Consider the following 25607-nt stretch of genomic DNA (forward strand, 5'->3'; position numbering starts at 1 on the left):
AGTGGGGTAGGCCATGTGATATGTTAGTGATTCCCAATGTATTGTTATATCCCTCCTTCTTTTTTCTGTATCCCCCTATTCCTATGCTCAAAAATTTAATAAAAATATATTAAACAAAAAAAATATATATTTTTCAATCACTGCACCCCAGATAGTGCTCGGGTGGCGCAGATAAGTCAAGTTATATGGTTTATAGACCTCTCAGATGCCGTTGTCAAATTGAGGAAAGTTTCTTTGATTTTATTAATATAGGTGAAAAAACAGGAAAGTGCCTTTCAAATACTATTTTATTAAAACTGCAGGCAGGCGATTTGAAAATTGATGACTGCCGTAGTTACAATAATGGAAGCAACATGGCTGGAAAATATAGCGAAGTACAAGCAAGATTATTGTTAATAATGCAATTAATTCATATTTTTAATTATAATTATTATTATTATTAAATAAGCTTATAAAGGTATATATGGTATTGCAACGTGGTGACATACATTTCATCCTATATACATGAGCTATTTACAAAAATATATATACAGAATCCTCCCTCGTGTGAAGTAAAGTTCATAATATATGTATATACAATTGGTAATGATCCACAGAATCTGAAATAATTGGAAAAATTGAAAAAATAAGAAAAAAATTAGAAAAAATGGAAAAAATCCAAAAAAGGAGAACAGAAAAAAGAAATAAAGAAAAAAGGAAAAAGAAAAAAGAGAAAAAATAATGAACAAAAAATGAGATGATACAGTCCTGATATATTGCAGTCCAAAATATAGTGCACTATATTATTCACTGTCTATGGGTGGATCTCACCAATGTACGCAGCACACAGGGGCCATCGAAGGGACATGGACGTCCCGAGCGCGCAGCCCGCCCATCTAAAGACTACCGAGAACGACCTGCTACACTGACCACCTGAGAGGTGGTGAGGTGATCGTTTTTAACATCTCAACAGGAACCTTTTCATCCCCTTCAATTTCCTTATGAGATTACAACTACAGACCACAGCATCCTCCTACTGTGCATACCAGGAGAAACTTCTACATTGGTGAGATCCACCCATAGACAGTGAATCATATAGTGCACTATATTTTGGACTGCAATATATCAGGACTCTATCATCTAATTTTTTGTACTTTATTTTTTCTTTTTTCTTTTTCCTTTTCTCTTTTTTTCTGTTCTTTTTTGGATTTTTTCAATTTTTTCTAATTTTTTCTTATTTTTGTAATTTTTCCAATTATTTCAGATTCTGTGGATCATTACCAATTGTATATACATATATTATGAACTTTACTCCACACGAGGGAGGATTCTGTATATATATTTTTGTAAATAGCTCATGTATATAGGATGAAATGTATGTCACCACGTTGCAATACTATATATACCTTTAAAGGCTTATTTATTATTAATAATAATAATAATAATTATAATTAAAACTATGAATTAATTGCATGATTAACAATACATTTTATTGTAATTTGTTACATATTTGAGTGCGGTATTCATATTTATTTATGATTGTGATTAGGAGGTTGTTTTTGGGTTAACCTCGAATACCTGCACCCTACGTAATTGAGTGCCAGCACACTTTGAGTTTTTTGTACAAGCAAGATTATCTCAGGTTAATGAACTGGAGAAATATATACCCTGTGCTGCCCACAGTGTTTTACTGATGATGTTAACATTTTTTTGAAACTGTACAGCAAATGTTCAGTGGTTCCACCGCAAGATGGCAAATTTTAATGCAGAAACTTAAAGTTAGTTTAAAAGATCACAGTGATACAAGGTGGTCATCCAAACAGACAGCAATTAGTGCCTTTAAAAAGTCTGTACTATGGATGGGCTAACAGACATGTAATTTTAATCAGACAAGATGGATGCACAGGAACAGAGAGGTTGAAGGCCCTACTCAGTGAGATTACATATTGAGCTTTAAAGTGATTGATCGATTTCCTGCACTACAAGGAGCAGCATTAAACACGAGTTTGAATTATTTAAAAAGCATTTTTTCCACAGTCGAGTTCCGCTCCAAGAAATGCAAAATATGAAAAGCTCCTAAGCTATTGAATTTTATGGCCACGCCTGCCAAAATTGACAAATCACAGCATATAACTCTGGAAGACAAGACTGCAGAACTCACGACAACCCTAGCCCAGCAGGTAGTGAACCACAATAAGAAAGTTACATTATGCTAAGATAATTATTAATGCTATATCCCCTTCTATGATGATCTGACGCAGATTGATGGCCCTGATAACAGAGGGAGCAAAGTACTTACTAGGGGTAAATCATGGGTGCTGGGGCAACTCCTGTAAGTTCAGTCTCAGTGTTGGGGTCCTGGGTGATGGGGCAGGTCCATAGGCATGTGCACGGGGTGTGCCGGGTGTGCCTGGGCACACCCTAATTCCAGCAGCAAGGGAGATCTCAGGAGCTCCCCTGTAGGCTCATGCATAGCCGGCGCTATCTGAGCGCCGGCTCTACTCTAAGCCTCCATTGGCTTGCGGGGAGATCAAAGATCTACCTCACCGTCCCACAGACAGGGAAGGAGGCAGGAGAGGACCCGGGGAGCTCTAGCCAGCAGCTCCGCCAAGTTCCTCTTGTGAGATCTGAGCGTTGCCGCGGCACCCACACACCCACACAGCACCCTCACAGCACACACAGCACCCTCACAGCACACACAGCGTATGTATGTGTGTATATATATATATATACACACACATACATACATACATACATACACACACACGGCGTGTGTTTGTGCTTTAGGGTGCACACCCTAATGCAATAGGCTGCACACGCCTCTGGGCAGGTCCTGTGAGTGCAATCCAAGTGCTGGGGTAAGTCCTGTGACTGCAATCTCAGAGTTAGGATCAGTCAATATATGCCCACAGTATATACACAAGGTTATGTCTCAAATAGCAGAGATACCAAAAATGAATATCCAATAAAGATATACTAAAGCACACTCCATTAAAGAAATGACTCAGGGAAATTAAATTTAAAATGTAGAACATAAAAGAGTTCTATACACAGTCCTTATGCATCTATTGGCACCTCTAAGATCCCCGTCACTTCATAGAGTGTGCACATAATGTTAATCAACTGAGGATTCAAATAAAAGGGAGATGATTGTGAACAACTGCTTAAAAAGAAGGAAATCAGTTGGATTAGTAGACTGAATTGTCTGCATCCTAGGGGTCTTAAAGAGAATTAAGAATCAATACACTTCCACTAAAACATCCGGGGACATTGTCAGGAGGACTGCTATTAAAATATTTTTTTCCTAATTTGTTCCTCTCTTCTTTTTAAGATTTAGTTTTTTAACTTTTCTATTATTGGATAGTTCTCTCTTCTGTGTTTTGGGGTAAGTACAATTATGCAACTTTTACCGTACATATTATTCTGTTTTTTATTTTCATTTTTGTATGTATTTTTTTTTCCACTTTGGGACTAGGACTCCTATATACTCTTATTTTAATTTTCTTTTTCTGTAATATTTCTTTTTCTGTATCAAGTGCCTTGTTTCTATTTTTCTCATTTCTATCTTATTCAGATCCCTCCAAGTCCCGTTTTCCCATACACCATAGGTATTATAATTGTCTAGTATACCCCTATATTTTATTAAAGACCCGGAGGCTCCTATTATGCTGCACTCTTTCTTTATTTCCCTCAGCAGCAAAGAAACATTATTGAAAAAAAAACATTAAAACAGGTCTGCCTTCCAACAGGCAATGTCCGCCTAGCAACATGATCATCCAATCAGCGACATCCTTTCTCTATAGCTGGCTGAGTGTTGATGACCATTTCCTCTTTCTTTGCTGCTTTCCCTCAGATAAGTACAACTCTCTCAGCTCTGGCTGTGGGAATTCTGTATTTGTTAATGATTACAAACTATTTGTTTATATTGAATGCATCGATTGCTGGTATACATAAAATGTGTTATTTTACATATTATTCAATGTTTCCTTTAATTGCTGTGCCTTATTGAAGTGTGCTGTGATAGGCACATACTACTTTAATTTGGCAATCCCATTTATGTATTACGCTATTCACATAGTTTTTGGTACATTTGTTGCTCCTTAGGAGTTAACTCCTGGGGAGGTTTTTCGGCGACACCGCGGATCCCGGTATTGCCTTACTCAGCCGCGCACGCGCTCCCCGTCAGGGACGCCTCCGGCGGCCATCTTGCGGCTCGGCTGCTGTGTCCGCGCTCGGAATCTTCGTTACCGAGCGCGGTAGACAGCCACAACCGCCGAGCACTAACTATACACACAATCTTCTGCCGCCTCGCGGCTAAACGTTTGACACTTTAAACGCTCAATTCAGCCGGAATTTCACCGGCGGCCATTTTAAACGGCGCTTTCGCGCCCTTTTCATCTGTGACACGCCCACTCCGTCCCCTGAATCGGAGTTGGTGTCCAGAGTTGTGGCGGACGGTCCCCCCTTTCTCCTGCTCCCAAAATTTCGTTATTAATCTACAGTGAGTAATATTCAGCTACCTGTTGCTAGTTTTTTCTGTTCTATAGTCCTTTGCTGGGTTACTTAACCTTGCCAATACCACTTCTAACAACTACTTATATCATTTTGCCTATTCCTTATTAGCAATATGCAGTCCTCTAACGACTTGCCTGGTCCCTCAGGGACACAAACTAATCCTCACACTGTTTTGGGTATTCCCCCTGTAACTCCTGGGGATGAGGTGGATTTCCCAGCATCTGAGGAAATCCAGGCCATCATGGAGACTACTGTTTCCAATTCTGTATCCAAAGCCCTGGCATCTGCCATGGACATTATGTCCTCTTCTATCTCCAAATCTTTTACCCAAGCATTACTACAGGCCCAACTCATGGTCCCTCCGCCTGCTATGTCAGCCGCGATACCACCTGTTTCTCAACCCCCACGCCTCGGCCGCAAAGCCCTGGCAAAAGTTAAGCACTCCTCCAAACTAATGATGGACAGTATAACACCTGTCATGGATGGCGCGAATATTGAACCACCGCGCAAGAGAGCCTCTAGCCGGGCAAAAACGGCTAGACACTGGAAGTGGGCTAAAACCCAGCCTGATAATACTGAGTCAGAGCTCAGTTCAGATGAGGAGAGTGCACCCACCCTAGACTCAGATCAGTCTAATGACTTATCCGACTTAGAGTCGGAGTACGATATGGATAAGGAGCATGATCCCTCCACTAAAATGGCTACCACTGGCATGCCCAGTTCTGATATACACAAAGAGGGTAAAATACTTGACCCACAGGGTGAACCGTTATTCGAACCCGACGATTTACGGCACCCCCGCTCTGCGGAATGGTCACCGGCTGAGCATGTGGCGAAATACATCGCATCTCGAGCCCGTAAGCCTTTAGACAAGGCAACACGTAACAAACTAAGGGCCGAATGCCCACGTCCCACCGTGCCAGACGAAGTCTGTAAGACACCCCAGGTGGACCCTAAAATCATACAATTTCTAAGTAAAACCAATTGGAAACCTAAGAAAGGTCTAGACTTCTCCCTCTATAATTGTCAAGATAAAGTCTTGGATATTTTGGGTCCGGCAACCAAAATTTTCGAAGCCGTAGAGGACTCCTTGGCGCACGACGAAGCCTTAGATCGCCTCACTATTAGAGGTTGGATTCAAAGAGTGATATGCCTTATAGGCAATGCCAATACGGCCCTGGCTACTGAGCGCAGGAAATCTATCCTAATTAAAATAGAACCTAAACTGGTGAATATGGCCATTACTGAGCCAGGAGCCCAAGCAAAAGGGTATCTTTTTGGAGAATCTTTTGTAAAAGACCTGGGCTCTTATGTCCAGACATTCACAGCCTTGGACAAGGCACAAACTAATCTAAAAAGGGTGTTCCACCCAAAGGTTTTTGGTGGGGCCGGCAGAGCAAGGGGCCGTCTGTCCGGCAGACTCAGTAGAGGTTCGCGCCCGAACCGAGGCTCCTATATGGGGAGAACCCCCTTCCACGACCAGAGGCCCGCTCCAACCTTCTTTCCCCAACGAGGTAGACCTTGGTTGTCGAGAGGTGCACGAGGCGCTCCTTCCGGAAGACGTCCTTACGGTAAGCTACCCTTCTCAATTTTCTTCACATGTATTGATAGGGGGCAGACTCACACATTTTTCCCATGTATGGGCCCAAATTACATCAGATGTTTGGATTCTCAGGGCAGTCCAAGGATATCTCATAGATTTTGTATCCCTGCCCACTCAGCTCTCCCCACCCAGGGAGATTGCTTTTTCCCAAATAGACACGACCCTAGTTTCCGAGGAAATTCAAGACTTGGCACTCAAGGGTGCTATCCAAGAAATCCCAATGTGTACCCCGGGATTTGTGAGCAATTTATTCATTGTCCCCAAAAAAGGGGGCGGATCCCGCCCAGTTATCAACCTCAAACATTTAAACACCTATGTAGCCTACCATCATTTCAAGATGGAAGGCATCCATTGCCTACGGGATTTGCTCCAACCAGCGGACTGGATGGTCAAACTCGACCTAAGAGACGCTTATCTTACAGTACCCATTGCGCAAGCACACCAAAACTTCCTGCAATTCATATGGCAGGGAAGAAAATGGCGGTTCCGCTGCCTTCCCTTCGGTCTCTCTTCCGCACCTTGGTGTTTCACCAAGCTCATGAAGCCCGTTATCGCGCTCCTACGCAGTCGGGGGATTCGTCTAATCATATACTTAGACGACATCCTGCTGCTATCCCAGTCAATACCATTACTCCATACTCACCTCGGTTGGACCACAACCTTGCTACAGAATTTGGGCTTCATGATCAATTGGGAAAAGTCCATCCTGGCCCCCACTCAACAAATAGAGTTCCTAGGACTCTTGGTGGACTCAGAAACGCAAACATTGCATTTACCAGCCTCCAAGATGAGAAATATCAAGAAAGAGATAAGACGTGTGCTTACCTTTCCTCAAATATCGCTCAAACACCTGGCCAGAGTGATTGGGCTTCTAGCGGCCTCCATACAGGCCATATTTCCGGGCCCCCTTCATTACAGAGCCCTACAACGCTTACAAGCGTCACACCTCAGAGGCGGTGCCTCATACGAGGATACTCTGACTCTAGACGCGGAAGCGAAGAAAGAACTCCAATGGTGGCTCCTACACATGGAGGCGTGGAACGGCAGAGCCATCTTCGGCTCAGCCCCAGATATAGTCATCGAATCGGACGCGAGTTCTTACGGTTGGGGCGCACGCTGCGGAGATACCTCCACAGGCGGACGCTGGTCAGAAGCGGAATCCAGGCTCCACATAAATTGCTTGGAACTCCTAGCGGGATCCTTTGCGATTCGCAGCCTCTCCCCAACACTGTCCCAGTGTTCAATCCTACTGAAGATGGACAACATATCGGCTGTCCGTTATATCAACCACCTTGGTGGCACAAGATCCAAAGTTCTAGCGAATTTGGCTCGAGATTTTTGGCAGTTCTGTCTGCAACACAACATGACGGTCAAGGCGGAATATTTGCCAGGGTCATACAACACTACGGCAGATTGGTACTCCCGTCACCTGCGGGACTCCAGCGACTGGCACCTCGATCCCCAAATCTTCCAACGCATTTGGGATCTGTGGGGTCCTCTGGCAATAGACTTATTTGCCTCTCGCTTGAACGCCCAACTTCCGACCTTCTTCAGTTGGAGGCCGGACCCCATGGCAACGGCTACGAATGCATTCTCACAAGACTGGTCAACAACCAGGAACTATGCATTCCCTCCATTTGCCCTTATCCCTCGTTGCCTCCTCCACCTACGGCGCCACTTGGGCGACATGGTTCTAATAACCCCCCTATGGCCGGCACAACCTTGGTTTCCTCCTCTGCTGGAGATGGCCATAGACGTCTCCTCCCGGACACCCAATCTCTCCTCCGGGACCCCGAAGGGAATCCCCACCCCCTGATACTTCAGGGCCTCCTCCGCCTCATGGCATGGCTGATTTCCGGGGACCCTGGTCAATCGAAGGAGTTTCGCAATCGACTCTACGACTTCTCGAGGGCGCATGGGCACCCGGCACGAGACAGTCTTACAAGTCTGCTTGGCGCACATGGGATGGTTGGTGCGTGGCACGGGGTGTGGATCCCCTATCAACTCCTGTGACAACTGTCCTGCAATTCTTGACCTCCCTCTATGATAACGGGAAAGCATACAGAACGGTAAACCTCTACCGATCAGCTATCTCAGCCGGCCATACCGGCATTGACGGGGTTCCAATAGGACGACATCCCTTAATATGTCGCCTCCTAAGAGGCATCCGCTTCGCTAGGCCACCTTTACCTCGCTATTCCTCCCTATGGGACGTCTCCCTGGTACTAACTTTCCTGACTAGGTGGCCAGACAACGAGTCTCTATCCTTAAAACAAATCTCAGCTAAACTAGTGATGCTGTTATGTCTAGTCTCTTGCAAAAGAGTATCAGACGTTCGAGCTCTTGATGCCAATGCCCGATCCTTCACCCCAGAAGGAGTCGTCTTTGACATCTCACGGAGGACAAAATCGTCCTCCAGATCGGTCCTGTATCCAGCGTTTCCCGCGACACCGATCCTCTGCCCAGTTACATGTCTTAGGGCGTACGAAGCTCGTACTGCACCCCTCCGGATTGAGTCGAACCCCCAACTCTTCATCTCCTTCCGTAAACCGCATGCTCCGGTATCCTCTCCTACCTTGGCCCGCTGGGTCAAATGGATCATGTCTTTGGCAGGTATTGATACCTCCATATTCTCACCTCACTCAGTTCGCGGTGCCATGGCCTCCAAAGCCTCAATGGCGGGTTGTCGCCTGGAAGATATACTGAAGGCGGCTGATTGGTCCGCAGAATCTACTTTCCGTAACTTCTATTTCAAACCTATCCAACATTTCGCAGAAGCCGTGATTTCACAGCTTTAAAATAGCATAATAGGAGCCTCCGGGTCTTTAATAAAATTCAAGGATTTTACAATTATCATGACGGAAAGTCATGATTTTATTAAAGACACGGAGGCGAGTATTATCCCACCCACCCACCCGCGGACGGCTCAGTGGTGGGTCGAGGTAAGTTTTCAAAGACTAAGACCTCTCCAAGGTAAGTTCGACTTGGCGGTAGTGATGGTATCACATTTTTACATCGCTCTAGAGCAATATATAATGATGGGACTTTATTACCTCTATTGTCCTCAGATTAGTAGTTGCCTCTTACTACTGTTATGAAAGGTTATCACTGTTTACTCAGACATTTAGATCAATATATATGCGGTCAACCCATAACTTTCAAGAAATTACCATATTTCTCTTGTTTCTTTAGCGTGACCTGGCTTAAAGACCTACTGGAATCACATGCTTTGTTAAGAATCGTTTGGTTTACTCTGGTTTTCCTGTTCCGAGTTTTGAGTTTCTTCGGGAGTCGCAAGAAAGAAAGAGGAAATGGTCATCAACACTCAGCCAGCTATAGAGAAAGGATGTCGCTGATTGGATGATCATGTTGCTAGGCGGACATTGCCTGTTGGAAGGCAGACCTGTTTTAATGTTTTTTTTTCAATAATGTTTCTTTGCTGCTGAGGGAAATAAAGAAAGAGTGCAGCATAATACTCGCCTCCGTGTCTTTAATAAAATCATGACTTTCCGTCATGATAATTGTAAAATCCTTGAATTATAGGCTTCACGATAGAATGCTCTTGTATTCAATGTTACTCAACTACGTGCCCTATCGTTTAACAGGGGCTTGGGAAATGCTTTACAGCAGGCATTTGAAAAAACTTTCGGTCCACATGTGTAGCCACTATATGCAATAATCCCTTATTTTGCTGTGTCGGCCTACATCTGGTCCTTGTAATTTTGCCTGGTCCACTGTTTAGAGGTATTTCCAAGCCGGCCTTTAACAATGAAGATATTTACCTGGATGGCTTCAAAAGCTGCCTTTGACATCTAAGCTCCATCTTAACACACGTGGACCACTACAGGAATTTTGCATGATCCTGGGACAGCTCAACATCCCACATATTGACTATACCTACCTACAGGCTTGGACATTACAATTCATATCCGTGTGAGATCTACTCCTTTTTAAATTTTTTCTATTTTCGTTGTTTGTTCACTTTATTATTTTTTTGCCTTACTATTTTATGGACATAAGTATCTGGCCTCAACGAGTTTTACTCTGCGACTATAAAATGTGTATGAAGATCTACAGCCATTTGACACCTGTGGATGATCTTTTCGTAAAGTGAGACTTCAATTTTGATATACAATCATTCTGATTTGGATTGTTAGAGCCAACCCCGTTTTTTTTTTGCTCACAGCACAATATTATAACAGTATACAGTTGTGCTCAAAAGTTTGCATACCCTGGCAGAAATTTTTAAATTGTGGCATAGATTTTAAAAATATGACTGATCATGCAAAATAATGTATTTTATTGAAGGATAGTGATCATATGAAGCCATCTAATATCACATAGTTGTTTGGCTCCTTTTTAAATCATAACAGAAATCACCCAAATGGCTCTGACCAAAAGTTTACATACCCTTGAATGTTTGGCCTGGTTACAGACACACAAGGTGATACACCTTGGTTAAAGTGGCAAATAAAGGTTACATTCCCACACCTATGGCTTTTTAAATTGCAGTTAGTGTCTGTGTATGAGTTTGTTAGCTCTCACATGGATGCACTGAGCAAGCTAGATACAGAGCTATACTGAATAGTCCAACCGTACAGTCTGTAGTCAGTGTAATGTTTTTATGTGTCCTTGTGCCACTCTGCTCTACTTTCATTTACCATTAGATATAATTATTAATCAGATTACATGAGCCTTATTACAGTTTTTAATCCTAATGCTGTAGCTTGTTCACTAGCCTGTTTTAAGCATGATTATTTCATCTCCTGCATTGTCTTAGCCTGACTTATTTACTATTTTGGTTCCTACTCACCCGATTCCTTGAGCACTATGTTTGGAGAGGGGTGAACAAGGCCTATAGTGAAAATACTACCATCCCCACTGTGAAGCATGGTGGTGGCTCACTGATGTTTTCGAGGATGGGGTGAGCTCTAAAGGCATGGGGAATCTTGTAAAATTGATGGCAAGATGAATGCAGTATTGAATGTAGTTAGCAGAAAATACAAGCAGACAATTTGTATTCTTCTGCACGGAAGACTGTGCATGGTACGCTCTTAGACTTTCCAGCATGACAATGAACTTAAGCACAATGCCAAGATGACACTCCAGCAGAAAAAAGGTGAAGGTTCTGGATTGGTCATCACTGTCTCCTAACCTTAATTGTCACAGTACATTATGTTGCCCAGGACTCTTGCCACGACCCCTTTAATTTCTCCAGCAGTTCCGACACTGGCCACAGTAGCTCCGCCCCTTCTAATGACACGGCACATATGTGCGGATGATGTCACAGCCCGCCAAAACTTTTACATTTGATTGTTTTGGTGGCGTGGCTATAGATTAAAGACATAGGATATAAAAGGGACACTCAGGGTATGGATCATTACCCTGTTGTGGTTTCTGTTTTCAGTTCCCAAGAGTGCGTTATATTCTGTGTCTAGTTTTGGTATTTTGATCTCTGCTTTTCTCTGACTATTCTCCGTTCTGTTCTCCTGTGACTCTGCTATTGGTTTTTCGCTTCCCTGATTACTGGCTTCCCTGACCATTCTTTTCTTTTGACGTATAACATTCTAAGGAGCGGTAAACATTGTTTCATCTACTATCAGATTCACTGCATGTTGGGTCACTAGGTATTGTGATATTAATATCATCGAGCCACTCTGAGGAGTTCTTAAACGTGTGGTTCATGCAAGACTACCAAAGAATTTCCATGAGCTGGATGCATTTTGCCAAAACAGATTGGCAGCTATACCACCTGCAAGAATTAGGGGCCTGATAGACAACAATTACAAAAGACTGCACGCTGTCATTGATGCTGAAGAGTGCAATAATCAAAAACTAAGGGTATGCAGATTTTTAAACAGGGAGTTCACTTATTTTTTTTCCTTTGTTGCCATGTTTTTTTTTTAGGATTGCGCCATTCTGTTATATCCCACAGTTTAATATGAATCCCATAAGAAATAAAATAAATGCCTGGTCACTGATGTTTTCTTTAAAAATGGTACACATTACCAATTATCCAAGGGTATGCAAAGTTTATTTCAAGCATCTTGTAACGGCTACCCAGGTAGTAAGGGGGTATTAGCCGTTGGAGACGTCCTTTTCCTGGCAAGCTGCTGTGTAGTAATGGAGCTCTCAATCCTATCCACGAAATCCAAGGGTAGAGTCAGGCATAGCTGTAAACTGGAACAGAGTAACGGTACAATAAATCCCCTCCAAGAACGAGACGAGGCTACGTTTTGAAAGGTCAAGCAAAACTCAACTTTTATTCACCTAACTTCCTTATAAAGAATTCTACCATGCAAGGGAGGGGTTTACAAGAATTACACAAGACACCAATCAGACATGAGTTACCTCCCACACATCTCCTCCCCTCAGATAAGCAAGTAACACAATTAACAAGCACCCAATGTTACCATAGTTTTGGATATACCCCAAATACTTGGGGTACATTCATACGTTTAGTATCCCCAGATAGCCCTAGTCTGTGGGTACAACATAGTCAAAAATCATCCCATTCGGTAAAGGGGTTCGGGAGATATGGAGCTTCAAAGTTTTGACCGACCGCACAGACACACTAGCCGAAAATAGTTCCATAAGATTTGGCCTTGCGTTCGGTCCTCGTCCGTGCGGTAAAAAGGCACGAAAATCTTGCCATCCATTCGGTTCTTGATGGTCGCTAGAATCCCCATAGTCTATTAAGTCTTTCGACCGAACCGCAGGGGGTTCGGTAGTTTTGGCACGAATTCCCGGTGTTATGGAGGTGTTTGCCTACTCGAGTGTCCGATTTTGGTTCCAGACGATCGACGGCAAATCACCGCTGATCGGGACTAAGATGGCCGCGGCCACATGTAAAAGTCCCAAAATGGCGGCCACCTAGTACGTGAGACAAGGAATTTGTGCATTTGTATACGAACAGTAAAGGTCGACAGATGGCATAAAATAAACGAATTCTGCTGATTATTCCACATGAACCAGGTAATCCATTCCAGGGTGGTTATAGTCTCTGAAAAGGACTGACTTGGCAACAAATATTTCCAGGTAATTGTAAGGTTCTGTTACACATCTCTATTTCAAGCCTGTGTAAAGAAAATACTAATTATGTTTTTCACTATACTGTTATTTATATCAAATTTGGCATTACTTGGGGTGTGTGTGTGTTTGTGTGTGTGTGTGTATATATGTATATATATAGTCCTTGTATTTTCCATACAATTTGCAGTGTTCATATTTCATTTTTCCACCTTATTATTATAAATAATTGTGAGATGTATCTATAATTGAAGAAAAAAAAAAACTAAAAATAATTTTGTTTTCATATTATTTTAATACAGATTCTGATCTTTTATTATACTTAGCACCTTTAAAAATTTAAAATTAGTTCTATTAGAAAAAAATATAAAACCTAGTAAGGTTTTTTACTTCTTCTGAATGTGATACCACATGTTTAGCCTAAATCTCATCTGAGTACTATGCTTATTTGCAATATCTGTTTTTGAGTCAATAAAATTGAAAAGGGACTGTATAACCTAAACATTATCTTTAATGGATATGCAGACAATTAAAAATGACGAAAATTGATCTTTGAATTGAAAAAATAAATAAAAATAGCTAACTCTTTAATGATGGGTGGGTGCTTCTCGCCAAGGGCGCTAGAGACCCTAGGTACACCTCTGATTATATGCAGTGTACACAGTAGAAATGGAGGTGGAACAACAGTGTTCTGTGTCAGAAACAATGCCAGAGAACGTAGAGAAACATAGAGACGGAATACATGAGGCATAGATTTGTGATACAGCAAGAGCATTATGCATATACATAATCCATTTTATTAAACTAACGTTGTATTGGTGCGAAGTGTGTCCCTTAAATCACAGACTCTCTAACAGGCAATTAACAGAGCACATTGTGCAATAAGAGCATTTTAACAATGTATACTCCTTTTCAGGAAGAAAAGCATGCAGGAGTGCTTTGTGAGTCACAGGCAGAGAAAGTGTGTTAGGGGTGCATAAACAGTGATTTAATTCCTAAATCATAGAGAATGGAGTAGTGAGACTGCATCTATACACCAAAACGATTTCATTAAGCTAAATTAGTGTACATGTATAAGAAACACACACTACCATACAAATCTGAAAAATTTAAAATATACCTGTGAACACAACGTTGCTTCTTCATGGAAGTATCCTTTCATGAAACCACAGTATTCTCGAGATGTTATTTCACACCTGAAGAAAGAATAAAAGTGAATCACTGGCAAATAAGAAATCAAATAATATTATATTTGTTTTTTAAATTATTCATATTCATGGACAAAGTCCTCACACCGCAGAGGAACAATTTCAATTGGCAACATGAACTATGCATCCATAATTATGGTTATATTAGCACGTTAGAGGCCCTGTCCTGTGTGTTGGAGCGTGGTGATTTTTAAATTTAAAAAAAATAAATATATATTTTATCATCAGCAGCATTCTAGAATTGCTGTTATGCTTTGTTGAGGAGTGCTTCCAAACTGTTCACATGTGCTTTTTGTTTTGGTTTTGTTCGGAGAATGGGAGTTCAGTTTTGTTAAGCAAGTTCTAATTTGTGGATGTTGACAGCATCTAGTAGTTTCTGGTGAGAAATTGTGTGGATTAAGAAAGTAGATTGTGCCAATGTTACAAAATCTGGAGGCATGGAGTGAACAGGTGATATGGAACAGTGAGGTTTAGAGTTCTGTTTTTAGGCATGTTTGTAATTTTTCTCAGTGTAAGGTGTGTTAGTCAACAATGGTATCCATTCTTAGTTGTTATGTAAGAAAAAAAAATGTGATCTATTTAATAAAATGGCTAATAAAATTGTAGATTAGGTTTTTTAGATAAATGCTTACAGGAAGAAAGGTTGGTGAGGAGGAAAGTGTATGTGGAAAAATAAACAAAGACAATTGGAATGAGTGAAGTAGAATTTTATAGCATGACAGGAGGCTTCATATTTGCTTAAGTCTCTCTTTACTTGAACTCCACAGCAGCACATTAACAAAGAGAGAAAACACCAAAGACAAAAAACATAGGCATCTATAAAAGACTCCTCCCAAGCCACCATTTCCTCTTTCTTTGCTGCTCCGCAGACAGTACAGGTCAGAGTACCACTGCCTCCTATTATTCAGGGTGGTGGTGTCTTTTTTCTACTTCTTGTTATTTTATTGAAATTGGTTTTCTGCTACTTCTATTTATTTTCTTTCTGTTGTTTTCCCCCTTTTATTTTCTTTGGGTTGTTTTTTTCTGTTACCTCTGTTTTGGTTTATTGTTTGCCCTGTTTTATTTTCCTTGTAGTGTTTGCCTTGTTCCAGGTTTTATTTCCAGGGTGGTCGCCAAGAAGTGGTTTTTCGACCGCTTCCCATGCAGACCGGCGGGACCGTGGAGTAAGACTCCTGCGGTCCCTTGTGTGCTGACTTGGATTCCCGCCCGCCGGCCTCGTCCGCCGAGTGGGAATCCCCGTTTGCTCATTACCCCGCTCGCGTCCCCGCTCTCTCAGACTGTTAAACCGAGTGGGGACGGAGCAGGGGCTTTCTCCTTTGCCGCGGGAGCCTCCGCTCCCGGTTTCCCGTTCCCCCACGACCGCGTGGTCGGGCAGTGAGTGCGCGGCTCTTCCCCTGTGTGTGCCACGCGTCTCACTGCCGGGATAAAGGGATAGCGTGCTTTGTTTCGTTTTTTCCCCCTTCTCCTGGGGGACTTCAGGTACAGTTTTTCTAGGGTTCACCTAAGTGTTCCTGCTTAGTGAGTCTTCTGCACAGTTGTACACTACTACTCTCCTCTCCTAAGTGATCATACACTTGAGTTGATTACTGTTCCTTGCAGTGTGCTTACCCTGCATGTGTTCTCCTTGTACATTATATTGCATGTTCTGGTTTTTCCTGTCTTCTTCATGGCACTGCATGCCTCTTGCATGTGACCCTGCGTGGCGCCATTATCTGTTTATTGTTCTAGGACTGCTCTGGATCTTCATCTCTGCTTGCACCATAACAGTAAAGTTTCTAGTGCATGCCTATAAGGATTTACTTCCTGCCTGCAATATACCTCTGGGTCTGTGTCGCTCGCACCCTTATACAGGCCTCTGTGCCCCTTGATTGGCCTCCTTTGACTGTGCCCCTTGATTGGCCTGCTTTGTCTGTGCCCCATGATTGGCCTGCCTCGTCTGTGCCATACTTTGCATGCTACTGGCCTGGTGGCTCCATACCCTGGATTGCGGTTTGTTGGGCATGCATTATTACTTTCCTCTGCCATCACTAGGGGTGCTGCCCCTTCTGCCTGCTATTGATACCTGTTCTCTATCATCCTTAGGTATCTCGTATCATTATGGACGCCTCTGCACAAGAGCAGAATTTGCAGGCTTTAATTAATGCGGCCGTGACCGCATCGGTGGAGAAAGCCCTGGCTAAGGCCCTCCCGCAACCACAAACGGACAGGGGTGCGAGAGAAACCCCCGTTTGGCAGAAGACTCGGATGAGTCAGACTCTCAGGAGCGAGAGCAGGCATGTGCGCAAACGCGCTATTGGAAGGGTGAAGGCACTGAACAACGTTCCCGGAAGGGCAAGGCCCCGGCGAAGTGACGTGGTTCGAGGTTGTCAACAAAATTTACCAAAACGTGCAGATTGTTCCCGATCGGATTGCTATTACTTTGTGGAACGTGGAACAACTCACGCAGTCCATTGACATTCATTGAAACGCCACTCTGCAAAGCTCACATTTGAAGGGCAATTTCTAAACTGTGACTGTGCCTTCATTGTTAATATCTCAGAGACATAATATACAACAAAATGTAGGTCTGGGTCTTGTGATTCTCACAATATAAAGCTCTTCACTGTAAGATTCATAGTGTTTAAAATACGACCGTTTGAAGATGGCAACCGCAAAAATACTCTGACCTGTGCCAGGCTGCAGCAGCAAGTGATGTCATAGACAGGGCCTTTTGCACCTGCTAATGTTTTTATAACTGTATGTTTTAACCCCTTAACACCGCAGCCAAATGTACAAGTTGTGAACGAAACAAAACGTAAACAAAACCTGGCATTTGCGCTATATGTCTGTCCAACCGTAATTCACCTCTTTCATATTAAATGCACCCCCCCTTATTATATATCATTTTATTCAGGGGAAACAGGGCTTTCATTTAATATCAAATATTTAGCTATGAAACATAATTTAATATGAAAAAAATGGGAGAAAATAAGATTTTTTTTGATATTTTTCGTTCTACATGACATTTTAACTGTTAATGTCATAATACTGTTTGCTTTTACTGCAATAAAATACACATATTTGTATTCAGCAAAGTCTCACGTGTAAAACAGTACCCCCTATGTACAGGTTTTATGGTGTTTTGGGAAGTTACAGGGTCAAATATAGCGTGTTACATTTGAAATTGAAATTCGCCAGATTGGTTACGTTGCCTTTGAGACTGTATAGTAGCCCAGGAAATAAATTTACACCCATAATGGCATACCATTTGCAATAGTAGACGACCCAAGGTATTGCAAATAAGCGATGTCCAGTCTTTTTTAGTAGCCATTTGGTCACAAACACTGGCCAAAGTTAGCGTTCGTATTTGTTTGTGTGTGAAAAATGCAAAAAACGCCAATTTTGGCCAGTGTTTGTGACTAAGTGGCTACTAAAAAAGACTGGACATACCCCATTTGCAATACCTTTGGTTGTCTACTATTGCAAATGGTATGCCATCATAGGGGTAATTTTCATTCTTGGGCTAACATAGGGTCATAAAGGCAACGTAAGCAATCTGGCGAATTTTAATGTGAAAAAAATTAAACACAAGCATTATATTTGACGCTGTAATTTTTGAAAACACCATAAAACCTGTACATGAGGGGTACTGTTGTACTCAGGAGACTTCGCTGAACACAAATATTTGTGTTTCAAAACAGTAAAAAGTATTGCAGCAATAATATCGTCCCTGTAAGTGCTGTTTGTGCGTGAAAAATGCAAAAAACGTCACTTTTACTGGCGATATCATGGTTGTAATACATTTTACTGTTTTGAAACACTAATATTTGTGTTCAGCGAAGTCTCCCGAGTAAAACAGTACCCCCCATGTACAGGTTTTATGGTGTCTTGGAAAGTTATAGGGTTAAATATAGTGCTAGCAAATTAAATTCCCTATACTTTCGGCATGGGTGGTCAGGCAGGTCCCGCTAATTGTAATTAATTAGGATACCTAATTATGTAAAATTATTACATAAATATATGTGTAGAATTAATATATGTATATATATATACATATGTGTATATATACGTATATATATATATATATTTTTTTTAATATTTTTATTTTTATATAGGTATATATATAGTGATATATACGTATATATTTATGTATATAGATATATATATTATTTCGTTCTACGTGTATTTTGATATAAATATATATATATTAATATCACAATACAGTTAGAACGAAATAAAACACATCTATATATTTTTTAATATTTTATTTTTAATTATTTATTTTATTTTATTTTTTTACGTATTTACATATTTATTTTTTTATATTATTTATAAATATATATATAACAATAATTATATATATATATATTTAATCATTATCAGTCTACGTGTAATTTGATATTAATATATATATATATATATATATATTAATATTTAAATACACGTCGTGTATGTGTAAATGTGTGTGTATGTGTATATATATATATACTTAGATCATATATATATAATATATATGATCTAAGTATATTTTATTTGTAACTGTCATTTTTTTTATTTCTTTTTTTAACTAATATTTTATTTTTATTACAGGACAGGGGGCAGAGACAGTGTCAGCCAGTGATTTCACATCACTGGCTGACACACAGGATCAGTGATCACAGTGACTGCCTGTCACTGTGATCACCTCCTGCAGATTGGGTAATTGACCACAGGGGGGAGTGCCTGGGTGGTACAAGCACTCTCCCCTTCCAATCTGCAGGGGGATCACTGTGCCAGTTACATGTGTCAGCCTATAGGCTGACACATGTAACACTGATCGCAGTGACAGGCTGTCACTGCGATCAGAGCGCTCTGAGATCGCAGTGACAGGCTGTCACTGCGATCAGAGAGCTCTGAGATCGCAGTGACAGCCTGTCACTGCGATCTCAGACTTAGCAGATCGCGGTCACTGACCCCAGGGGGACTGCCTGGGGGGCCAGGTAAGTCCCCCGACCGCGATCTGCAGAAGGGGAAAGCCGCCGGCCGCATGTGTCAGCCGATTTGAAATCAGCTGACACATGCTGAATACTGGTCGCAGTGACAGCCTGTCACTGCGATCAGAGACTGCAGATCGTGGTCACCGGCCACAGGGGGGGTTGCCTGGGGGGGCAGGCATCCCCCCCGACCGCGATCTGCAGCGGGCGATTAGCGCCGGCCACGTGGGCGGCCATTATGGCGAGGACGTACTATTACGCCCGCCGGCATTTAGAGCCGGTTCCTGCAGGGCGTAATAGTACGTCCTCCGGATTTAAGGGGTTAATGTAACTGTGAAGCAGTGTTAAATGTGCTATATAAATAAATAATAACAGTTACTCCGCTCACTCCAGTTGTAGACTACTGGTGGAGGCAAGAACACTTCACACAATTTCCCCAGAAATTGTAGCTTTTCTAGTTAATATTATTATTCTTATTATAGCCAAATTTGCCACCCTAACTCCTCCCACAGTTTTTACACTACATAGACAAAAATTTACCAAAACGTGCAGATTGTTCCCGATCGGATTGCTATTACTTTGTGGAATGGTTCACGGATGGTTCACGGAATATCGCCGTTCTTGTGGCAAAATTTCTCCCATTGGAATGAATGGCAAAGCTAGAGTGGGAGCTGGCAAAAGCTGAAAAATCAGGACATGATTTCTAAACTTCCACCACTCCCTCATTTTCAGGCCCACCTACACAAATCTTATATCAAAACGTTCAGCTATCCCTGCTGCCACTAAAAATGTCCACGGCTAAGCCATAGTCCTTATAGTTTTCACAATATGACCATTTGTTTGCAACTCACGCAGTCCATTGACATTCATTGAAACTCCACTCTGCAAAGCTCACATTTGAAGGGCAATTTCTAAACTGCGACTGTGCCTTCATTGTTAATATCTCAGAGACATACTATACATCAAAATGTAGGTCTGGGTCTTGTGATTCTCACAATATAAAGCTCTTCGTTGTAGGATTTATAGTTTTTAAAATACGACTGTTTGAAGATGGCAACCGCCAAAATACTCTGACCTGTGCCAGGCTGAAGCAGCAAGTGATGTCATAGACAGGGCCATTTGCACCTGCTAATGTTTTTATAACTGTATGTTTTAATGTAACTGTGAAGCACTTTGGGCAACAACGTTGCAATTAAATGTGCTATATAAATAAATAATAACAGTTACTTCGCCCACTCCAGTTGTAGACAGGGAGGCAAGAACACTTCATACAATTGCCCTAGAAATTGTAGCTTTTCTAGTTCTTATTATTCTTATTATAGCCAAATTTGCCACCCTAACTCCTCCCACAGTTTTTACACTACATAGACAAAAATATACCAAAACGTGCAGATTGTTCCCAATCGGATTGCTATTACTTTGTGGAACGTTTCGCCGAATGGTTCTCGGAATATCGTCGTTCTTGTGGCGAAATTTGTCCCATAGGAATGAATGGCAAAGCTAGAGTGGGAGCTGGCAAAAGCTGAGAAATCAGGACATGATTTCTAAACTGCCACCACTCCCTCATTTTCAGGCCCACCTACACAAATCGTATATCAAAACGTTCAGCTATCCCTGCTGCCACTAAATATGTCAACAGCTAAGCCATAGTCCTTATAGTTTTCACAATATGACCATTTGTTTGCAACTCACGCGGTCCATTGACATTCATTGAAACTCCACTCTGCAAAGCTCACATTTGAAGGGCAATTTCTAAACTGCGACTGTGCCTTCATTGTTAATATTGCAGAGACATACTATGCATCAAAATGTAGGTCTGGGTCTTGTGATTCTCACAATATAAAGCTCTTCGCTGTAGGATGTATAGGTTTTAAAATACGACCATTTGAAGATGCAACCGCCAAAATACTCTGACCTGTGCCAGGCTGCAGCAGCAAGTAATGTCATAGACAGGGCCTTTTGTACACCTGCTAATGTTTTTATAAATGTATGATTTAATGTAACTGTGAAGCACTTTGGGCAACAACGTTGCAATTAAATGTGCTATATAAACTGCTGGAGGCAAGAACACTTCACACAATTTCCACAGAAATTGTAGCTTTTCTAGTTAAGTGTTCTTGCACAGCAAGACCACTTAATGCTATCTCACATATGTATTATTTTTATTATTATAGCCAAATTTGCCACCCTAACTCCTCCCACAGTTTTTACACTACATAGACAGAAATATACTGAAACGTGCGGATTCTTTACGATTGGATTGCTATTACTTTGTGGAACGTTTTGCCGTATGGTTCACGGAATATCGTCGTTCTTGTGACGAAATTTGTCCCATAGGAATGAATAGTAAAATGTTAAAAACTAGAGTGGGAGCTGGCGACAGCTGAAAATCAGGACATGATTTCTAAACTGCCACCACTCCCTGATTTTCAAGCCCACCTACACAAATCTTATATCAAAACGTTCAGCTATCCCTGCTGCCACTAAAAATGTCCACGGCTAAGCCATAGTCCTGATAGTTTTCACAATATGACCATTTGTTTGCAACTCACGCCGTCCATTGACAATTATTGAAACCCCACTCTAGAAAGCTCAAACTGGAAGGGCAATTTCTAAACTGCGACTGTGCCTTCATTTTTAATACTTCAGAGACATATATCAAAATGTAGGTCTGGGTCTTGTGATTTTCACAATATAAAGCTCTTTGCTGTAGGATTTATAGTTTTTAAAATACGACCGTTTGAATATGGCAAGCACAAAAATACTCTGACCTGTGCCAGGCAGCAGCAGCAAGTGATGTCATAGACAAAGCCGTGATGTCATGTTTTTATAAATGTATGTTTTAATGTAACTGTGAAGCACTTTGGGCAACAACGTTGCAATTAAATGTGCTATATAAATAAATAATAACATTTTCTCCGCCCACTCCAGTTGTAGACTACTGGTGGAGGCAAGAACACTTCACACAATTTCCCCAGAAATCGCAGCTTTTCTAGTTGTTAAACTAATTTGCATATGCCCACCCAGAATCCTTTGCGGTAGTGACATCACTGCAGATTTGTGATTTCTGTGGGAAAAGCAAGTATTATGGCTTCACTGGTGTGCAGATTTTTTTTAACATTGTATTAACTATCCACAGACTTCAGGTGGAAGGGGTTTTCAATCACAATTTTTCCCCACCATAACCTATTTGGATTTTGCTTACCAAGCACTACCAAGCCTCAATAAGCAAACCAGTAACCAACCTCATGCTGATGAGTTGCATTCACAATGAAACAGCTGTCCATGAGTGTTTTACTGGTTTAGCATCTTTTCCTAAGTTGTGTTCCAAGCTGTTGTATACAGCAAACACAGACTAAAATGAATCCATGTTTAAAATGGAATGAGGCAACAATGTGATTCTTTGTTAAACTAATTTGCATTTGCCCACCTGAGCGGCGGGTGGGGGCCCTAAATACTAAAAAGGGGGGGACCTAATGTCCTTTCCCCTGGCCCCCACCCCTGAGTGGTGGGTGGGGGCCCTAAACACCAATAGGGGGAGGACCTATTGTCCTCCCCCCGGCCCACACCCCTGAGCGGCGGGTTGGGGCCCTAAAAAAATGTTCCCCTCCCCCCCAGGTGACTAGGGGTCCCCAAACCCCTAGTCACCCCCTCTCCCCCTGAAAACAAATGATCCCCCTACATACCCCCCTCACCCTAGAAATAACGAGGGGGGGACCTTTAACTAAGTACCTGTAAAAAAAAAAAACTTACCATTCAATGTTTTCTTTCTTCTAAAATTTTCTTTTTTCAGCCCCAAAAAAGGCCAAATAAAAAACCATAATAACCGACGCAATAAAAAAAAACAAAACAAAAAAAAAACGAGCACAAAAAAAAAATAATCCTTCTTCACCCATGGAGGGCTCCGCGCAGACTAAGCTCTGCAGGGCGGGGGAAGGCTTGTAAAGCCTTGCCCCTCCCTACAATTAGGCTCAGAGCATTTCCCCACGCTGTGTCATTTGACTCATAACTCTGATTGGTTACTTAATTCATCAAATCAGAGAGTTATGAGTCAAATTACACAGCGTGGGAAAATTCCAAAGAACTTTCCCACGCTGTGTAAAATGACAAAGAGCACTCTGATTGGTGGATTTCAAACCAACCAATCAGAGTGCTGTGACAGGTAAATGTAGAGACTTACCTGTCAGTCTCTTCATTTACCTGTCAGAGCACTCTGATTGGATGGCTTAAACCCACCAATCAGAGTGCTCTGAGCCTATTTGCAGGGCGGGGCAAGGCTTTATAAGCCTTCCCCCGCCCTGCAGAGCTCAGTCTGCGAGGAACCCTCCATGGGTGAAGAAGGTTTTTTTTTGTTTGTTTTTTTTTTTTAAATTGCGTCGGTTATTATGGTTTTTTTATTTGGTCTTTTTGGGGCTAAAAAAAAGAAGATTTTAGAAGAAAGAAAACATCAAATGGTAAGTTATTTATTATTTTTTTTACAGGTTCTTAGTTAAAGGTCCCCCCCTCATTATTTTTAGGGTGAGGGGGGGTAGGTAGGCGGATCAATTTTTTTCGGGGGGCGAGGGGGTGACTAGGGGTTTGGGGACCTGGGGGGGACATTTCTTTTAGGGCCCCCACCCGCCGCTCAGGGGTGGGGGCCGGGGGGAGGACAATAGGTCCTCCCCCCTATTGGTATTTAGGGCCCCCACCCGCCGCTCAGGGGTGGGGGCCAGAGGGGAGGACATTAGGCCCCCCTTATTAGTATTTAGGGCCCCCACCCCCCGCTCAAGAGTGGGGGCCAGGGGGAGGACATAAGGTCCCCCCCTTATTAGTATTTAGGGCCCCCACCCGCCGCTCAGGGGTGGGGGCCAGGGGGGAGGACATTAGGTCCCCCCCTTATTAGTATTTAGGGCCCCCACCCCCCGCTCAAGAGTGTGGGCCAGGGGGGAGGACATTAGGCCCCCCCTTATTAGTATTTAGGGCCCCCACCCGCCGCTCAGGGGTGGGGGCTAGGGGGGAGGACATTTGATCCCCCTTATTAGTATTTAGGGCCCCCACCCGCCGCTCAGGGGTGGGGGCCAGGGGGGAGGACATTAGGTCCCCCCCTTATTAGTATTTAGGGCCACCGCTCAGGGGTGGGGGCGGGGGGAGGACAATAGGTCCCCCCAATATTTTACTTAAGGGCCCCCACCCGCGGGGGGTATTGTTTTTTTTTTTTTTTAAACAGTGAGCAGCCAGAGGCTGCTCACTGTTTACTAGACATGCCCCTACTCGGGGTATTGCGAGTAGGGGCAACATTTACTAATACTAAGTCATTTTTACTTAGTATTAGTAAATTTGTCTGAAAGACCAATTTAGGTCTTTCAGCCTTTTGGTAGATACCGTATATACTCGAGTATAAGCCGAGTTTTTCAGCCCATTTTTTGGGCTGAAAAACCCCAACTCGGCTTATACTCGAGTCAAGGTCTGTATTATGGCAATTTGCATTGCCATAATACAGACTGGGGGAGAGGGGGGCTGGCAGAGCTGTACTTACCTTTCCTGCAGCTCCTGTCGGCTCTCTCCTCCTCTGCGCCGTCCGGTCAGCACCTCGGTCAGCTCCCAGTGTAAGTCTCGCGAGAGCCGCGGCTCTCGCGAGACTTACACTGGGAGCTGACAGAGGGAGCTGCACAGACCGCGCGGAGGAGGAGAGAGCTGACAGGAGCTGCAGGAAAGGTAAGTTACAGCTCTGCCAGCCCTCCTCTCCCCCCACTGAACTGCCACTGGACCACCAGGGAAGGAGAGCCCCCCTCCCTGCCATATATCAAGCAGGGAGGGGGGACGAAAAAAAAAAAATATAAATAAAATAAGAAATAATAATAATAAAAAAAATTAATAATAACAAAAAAAGGGGTATAAGGACCACTATGGGAGGGAGGGGGGGATAAGGACCACTATGGGAGGGATGGGGTGGGTTAAGGACCACTATGGGAGGGAGGGGGGGGATAAGGACCACTATGGGAGGGAGGGGGGGGATAAGGACCACTATGGGAGGGAGGGGGGTATAAGGACCACTATGGGAGGGAGGGGGGTATAAGGACCACTATGGGAGGGAGGGGGGGATAAGGACCACTATGGGAGGGAGGGGGGTATAAGGACCACTATGGGAGGGAGGGGGGGATAAGGACCACTATTGGAGGGAGGGGGGTATAAGGACCACTATGGGAGGGAGGGGGGTATAAGGACCACTATGGGAGGGGGTGGGATAAGGACCACTATGGGAGGGAGGGGGGTATAAGGACCACTATGGGAGGGAGGGGGGTATAAGGACCACTATGGGAGGGAGGGGGTATAAGTACCACT

General features: G+C 42.8%; 1 protein-coding gene across 3 annotated transcripts in view; it reads right to left on the reverse strand.

The window, feature by feature from the left end:
- RHBDF1 (rhomboid 5 homolog 1) overlaps positions 1-25607 on the reverse strand; it is an 864530-nt gene that overhangs the window by 39084 nt on the left and 799839 nt on the right. For all 3 annotated transcript variants that reach the window (XM_063430225.1, XM_063430226.1, XM_063430227.1), the window contains one exon: positions 14247-14322. In XM_063430225.1, the coding sequence (XP_063286295.1) occupies positions 14247-14322 (76 nt within the window). Of the gene's footprint in view, positions 1-14246; positions 14323-25607 lie in introns of those variants that run through there.

This window comes from Pelobates fuscus, chromosome 8, assembly GCF_036172605.1.
Source record: "Pelobates fuscus isolate aPelFus1 chromosome 8, aPelFus1.pri, whole genome shotgun sequence".
Taxonomy (NCBI): Eukaryota; Metazoa; Chordata; class Amphibia; order Anura; family Pelobatidae; genus Pelobates; species Pelobates fuscus.